This window comes from Salvia hispanica, chromosome 4 (genome assembly GCF_023119035.1).
Source record: "Salvia hispanica cultivar TCC Black 2014 chromosome 4, UniMelb_Shisp_WGS_1.0, whole genome shotgun sequence".
NCBI lineage: Eukaryota > Viridiplantae > Streptophyta > Magnoliopsida > Lamiales > Lamiaceae > Salvia > Salvia hispanica.
This window is the reverse complement of record NC_062968.1, coordinates 4650252-4656481: the sequence shown is the minus strand read 5'-3', so window position 1 is coordinate 4656481 and position 6230 is coordinate 4650252. Positions and strand designations below refer to the sequence as shown.

Here is a 6230-nt window from a genome sequence, read left to right as displayed (position 1 = left end):
ATTATGAACAAGAAGTAATAAGAGAAATAATTAAAACAATAAATTTGAACAGAAAAGCAGAAGGGGCAGAAAGAGAAACCTTATTAGTTTTATAAGAATTGTGAATAAAATGAGTTAGTGGAATATGAGATCCATTTACTACAAAATAGTAAAAGTGAAATGCGACATTTATTAGGCCGCCAAATAAGAAAATATGCGACATTTAATAGGGTCTGGATGGAGTAATATATTATAATAATTGAAATTCTTTATATTTCATTATTACAGAGGCCATGATGAGATATGGGTTAAGTAGTGCAACTTTGATCATGCATTGTTTATGAAGAGAATGTATGATAAAGTAATTTGTTTGATCATCTATGCAGATGATGTGATCTTTACAGGAGGCGATACTAAAGAAATTGTGAATCTAAAGTATTCGGATGAAAGACTTTGGACTTCTAAAACATTTTCTTTGTATAGAAGTTTTGAGATTATAGGATACATTTTTCTGCGGCAAAAGAAGCGCTTATATTGTTATATTGCTGAGACCGTATTGTTATATTGTAAGCCAGCTGATACATCCATTATGATAACATCATGGGTTGTAGATTGTTCGAGGATTTGAATTTGCATATATATGAAGATATCATTGTTTAGAATGGAAATTAATCTATCTTTTCCATAAGAGATCTGATATTGTAATAAGTCAATTCATGCACTAACTACATACATATCATATGGAAACAATCTTAGGAATCATACGATACCTAAAAGGGATAGTTGAACAATGGTCTTGTTTAAGAAGCATGGACATCTTGAATTTTACGGATATACTTTTGCAAATTATGCAGGTAATCCAATAGATTGAAGGTTGGCATCTGATTAATAATTTGTTGTGGACAATCTTGTTTATTGGTGAAGTAAGACACAAAAGGTTGTTGCTCTTTCCAGTGTTGAAAATGAGCTGTGAGGCATAAAAAAAAGCGTTTAGAAGTTAACTTAGATCGACTTTCCTCTATCACAAGCATGCTAATTATCTTGTGATAAGATAGGAGTAAGTATTAGAGGATATCATGATAAAACTAAAGCATATAGAGGTGGATTGACATTTTATCAAAAATAAGATTGAAGGTAAATATGTTGAACTATCTTTTTGTTCTATTAGAAGATCAATTGACTGATATTTTAACTAAGTTGTAAGCTTCTGAAATTGCACAAATGTTGTTGACAAGTTGAATTAAGATAATTCCATTATTTAACTCGAGGAGAAATGTTAAAATAGAAAGAAATCAACTTGTATGGAGTAATATCATTGATGTAAAAGAATTCTATATAAGAGAACGATGTATCATAACATACAAATATCTTAGTAACTCTTCCACTCCACTGTACCACAAAAATAAAAACACTAATTAGACAGTATCCCTACGCATTTCATTTTCTTTTTAGATTTTCATTTTCATTTTCATTTTCGTTTTTGTTGGTGCCTTTTAGACCCACGTCGCTATGCATTTCATTTTCATTTTCTTTTTAGTTGGTGCCTTTGAGACCCACCCAATGTGACTCAGTCTGCTCCACAAAGCAGCCCCCACCGAGCGAGTGCCTCAAAACTCCCATCCATCTCCCCCTCCCCAACTCGCATCCATTAACTCTCGTTTCTTTTAGTACTGTAAATTTGTAATTATTACACGATTAAACTTTCTTTTCTTCTTAATATCATTATTAGTGTAATTGTCTTAATGAATATATACCAAGTTGTGTCATTCCCCAATTTAACGTAGGAAGGAAAAGATGAATCTTATATATATATGATCCACTGAAGCTGAGTTTGTCGACATTAGTCATGTGGCTTACACTCCTTTTGGGCCCTCTGCCCTTTGAAAAATTCTCCATTCATTAATTACCATTTCTCTACCGCCTCCACAACTGCTATCACACTATACATTATGATTAACCTCATTTATAAATATCGGTAAACTTAATTAGAAATGTGAAACACAAGACTTACAATACTATATATAATCAATGTCCAGTACTAATCCAACAACCAACCTGTAACTAAATCTCTCATTTGAAAAAAAACAAAAAAATGAATTGCCATAGTTTCGATTTGGAAAGTACATTGTCATAAATTTGAAGACAGATGGTTACTTGTCATTTATTTATATATAGAAGAATATGCAAGCAAAGAAAGAGAGATACATATAGTTTATTGAAAAACTTGTAGTATCTTCTTAGCTAGAGGTTCAACCACCACCAACTTTTTTCACTTGCCAATTTTAATGAATTCATCTCATTTACAACCTTTGTTCTTATTCTCCTCCCTCTGTCTCTCCACAATCGCATTTGAGGCCTATAATTTAGTGCATTACATTTCCCTCTTATGCATTTCGTTTATGCTCCTCATATTCTTGCACAAGAGAGCCACTTTCTCTAATCATGGCATTATTTTGCTTTATTCTCTAAACAAGATGAAAATGGCGGTGCAATCTGGTGCGAGAATGGGAGGGAGATTGGTGAATGAGATCTTGAGTTTCCTAGTGTTTAGTGTGTTGGACGTGGTGGATATGATTCTCTGCTACGTTTACAAAGTGCTGGATTTCTTAATCGAGGCCGAATGGAAGGCGTGCTACTGCTCCTCCCCGGTCAAGGAGATCACGATGTCCGAGGCCGGGGAGTCGAAGATCGTGCGGCTGACGTGCACCAAGCTGCAGCTGGAGGAGATCTCCGACACGCTCTACACGCGCCCCTCGCTCGTCTCCAAGTCCACCGCGGCCATCCGGTCTTCTTCGTTGACCGTGAACTCGACTATCATCGACATGCTGCAGGGGAGGATCGGCGGGCAACGGACTCTTCCGATTCCGAGGTGGTCCGATTGTAACTGCAAAACTTGCACATCGTGGACGGCTTCTTCATGCAGGGACACTCTCTTCGTCAAAGTTGACGGAGCTCGAGGTAACAAAAATAAATAAATTGGATTTTTGTTTAGAGTCAAACATGCAGGTGCGCAATAATAAATGTTAGGTTTGTTGCGTAGAGTGATTAATGACCGAGGCAAAAAGTCTCACCGTACTTTAAATTTCTGTTAATTTATCAATAAAAAAAATGAGAGGTTACCGTAACATTGGCCTTAATTTTTGGGAGCAGAAAATGCGGGGGAAGATGTAATCTTCATTCATGGGTTTATATCGTCGTCCGCGTTTTGGAGTGAGACGCTCTACCCAAATTTTTCCAAGTCGGCGAAATCAAAGTACAGATTGTTTGCTGTGGATCTGTTGGGTTTTGGGAGGAGTCCGAAGCCTACGGATTCGCTATACACATTGAGGGAGCATTTGGAGATGATCCAACGCTCCGTACTTGAGCCATACAATGTGAAGTCCTTCCACATTGTGGCGCATTCGCTTGGTTGCATTCTAGCTCTGGCTCTTGCAGTCAGCCACCCTTCTGCTATTAAGTCCCTAACCTTGCTCGCACCCGTACGTACCTTTTCTCTCAACCACCCCCTTTTTATGTTATTTTACCGCCAAATTTCTAAAAAGACCATGAATTATAGTCGAATTTTGGTTTATTATGCAATTTTAAAATTTAACTAGAAAAACATAATATTTGGATTTACTCCTCATTATTATATTGATGAAATTGTATCTGATATGACACCCCAAAAATCATGTGTAGACATCTATACCCTGATGAATTACACGATGTCGTATACTCTCCCAATCCGTGATTGAATGTCGTAGAAATTTTTGATTTTATGTAGTAAAGTGGGTAGAAAAGTTAGTGGAATGTGGGGCCTACATATTGATTTTATAATAATAAAAAAATGCGAGTGAAATGAGTTAGTGGAATGTAGGGTCTACTTACCAAATATAGTAAAAGTGAAATGAGACATTTATTGGCGGACGGATGAAAAAGGAAAAATGAGAAATTTAATGGGGGACGGAGGGAATATTTATAATAAAAATGACATTGTTTGGTTATCCCCCAAATCTTTGCATTGTTTGATTGAAAATTATCGACATGCAACTATATTTTTCTTTATGGAATAATTAGAAATAAATCTAAACTTGATGAGTTTTCGTGCTAGGTAAAATGTTTGGTGAAGCAGAATTTACCAATTTATTCATTATTATGTGATAATCGTGAACAAATCTAAATGTATGAAGCTCCTCAATGGGCCTAACTCTGACATAATCATGATATTTCCAACTATTTTCCGACATCATGAAGCATGCATGCCCTGGTAATCGTTCGATTGTAACTCTCCTTTCTTCTCAATTATTAATTCTTCATCGGGTACTTGTAGTAGCATAATGTCATCTCCTCACACAAGTAATTAATCATTCCACATTTATCTTGGACTATTAGTGATCAGTAAGGTCCCACTAGAAGCATGAATGAAATGTTAATTGCACCGCACATAGTTAGTTAGGATTAAAATCGCAAGGAAAACATGTATATCACATCTAGTTAAGGGAGTATTAATAATGTACGTAAGTATGTGACGTTTATGAGTTGATATATGATGGGGTCGAAAACAACAACAGCCATATTTCCCAACGCCGAAAGGGGAGGCGGCGACGCAGCACATGATGAGGAGGGTGGCTCCGCGGAGGGTGTGGCCGGTGATCGCGTTTGGGGCGTCGATGGCGTGCTGGTACGAGCACATTAGCCGCACCATCTGCCTAGTCATTTGCAAGAACCACCGCATTTGGGAATTTCTCACCAAACTCCTCACCAGAAATAGGTGCGCTACTCTCTTTATTAATTGCTGCATTCGTCACTCAAAACCACACCTAATTAACAAGTCAAAACTACCACTTTTTATATTTTTTTTGCTAGAAAAGTTGTACTATGTCATATATGACTCATTCATTTATGTCGAATATTGGATGCATCCATCCCAATTAGGGCTCATCAATTTCTAATTAGGGTTTTTTAATCTCTAATTAGATGCACAATTCATTTAATTTGGAATGATCAAACATATCTAGTTGGTAAGATTTGTGTTGCTCTAATATAGAATGTATCAGGTGGGGGGACCAACAACATACCCTAACTAGCTCATGGCCGCCCTAGTACCATATTACCTAATATAACCATTCATTTAATATCACAACACATGGATACTAAGTAGTATGTAGCATAGGGAAAAATATGTGAGAACAAGATTCAAAGATGTATAAGTATTTGATATGATATGATCCAGGATGAGGACATACTTGATGGAGGGTTTCTTCCTGCACACACACAACGCGGCATGGCATACGCTACACAACGTTATCTGTGGCACCGCTGCCAACATCGAAACCTACTTGGACCAAGTGAAGAGAATCAAATGCAACATAACCATATTTCATGGTAGAAACGACGAACTCATCCCCCTCGAGTGTAGCTACAATCTGCAGTCTAGAATCCCCCGAGCGCATGTCAAGGTTGTCGAAAATGAAGATCACATCACCATCGTTGTCGGAAGGCAGAAGGCCTTCGCCAGGGAGCTCGAGGCAATTTGGAGGAATGCAAGCTCGAAATCAAAAATATAAATTGAAAAATGAGAAATGTATCAATAAATTGGTCTGATCTAGATGAGGGCTACATTTAAAAATATCTATTGTCTATTTCTATGAAATTCTCAGTTTCAGGTTATAGTTTAATTATCTGTAACATTGATCAGTCATACTTATGGACAATTGTTACTATATTGGAAATGTCGTTAAATAAGAAAACAACGCATTCCGACTATCTATGTAATCAGGCATGTCTCGTTATTACTTTTTACATAAAAAATGCAAATTACATGTAAAAAATATTTATAAATTCTAAATGAATCCTGGAGTATTTAGCAACAGAACAGTTTAATAACAAAATTAAATTCATATTGAAATTGAATAACAAAATTAAATTCATATTGAAATTGAATAACAAAATTATAAAAGCCATAGTACAGGGAAACTATAATTGTGATAGAAAATCCAATGAGATATATTCGGTGACGTGATATATGTTGTTGAAATATCCATTCGGAAAGAAAAAATGTATGGAGTTTTTGTTGGACAATGTCTTTCAATTAACCATTAATCAAGTTTCTAATTCAAACTTCTTTTTCTTCAATTTAATGCCTTCTTAATTTCTACAAAGTTCCCATTGTTCCTATAGTACTTGTCTTGTTTAGTTTCAAAATTTGCTTGATCATTAACTTTTATCAATGATTTGCAATAAATATATTTGCAAAAACATCCACAATATAT

The 6230-nt window shown here is 35.8% G+C and overlaps 1 protein-coding gene across 1 annotated transcript; it reads left to right on the top strand.

Annotated features, from left to right (window-relative positions):
- Nucleotides 1–2221: 2221 nt before the first annotated feature.
- Nucleotides 2222–5726, top strand: LOC125224071 (probable lysophospholipase BODYGUARD 1). Its single transcript, XM_048127418.1, has 4 exons — nucleotides 2222–2937; nucleotides 3130–3458; nucleotides 4530–4729; nucleotides 5192–5726. Exons 1-4 carry the CDS (start codon nucleotides 2265–2267, stop codon nucleotides 5523–5525), a joined length of 1536 nt encoding a protein of 511 aa, XP_047983375.1. The 5' UTR covers nucleotides 2222–2264; the 3' UTR covers nucleotides 5526–5726.
- The last annotated feature ends 504 nt before the right edge of the window (nucleotides 5727–6230 follow it).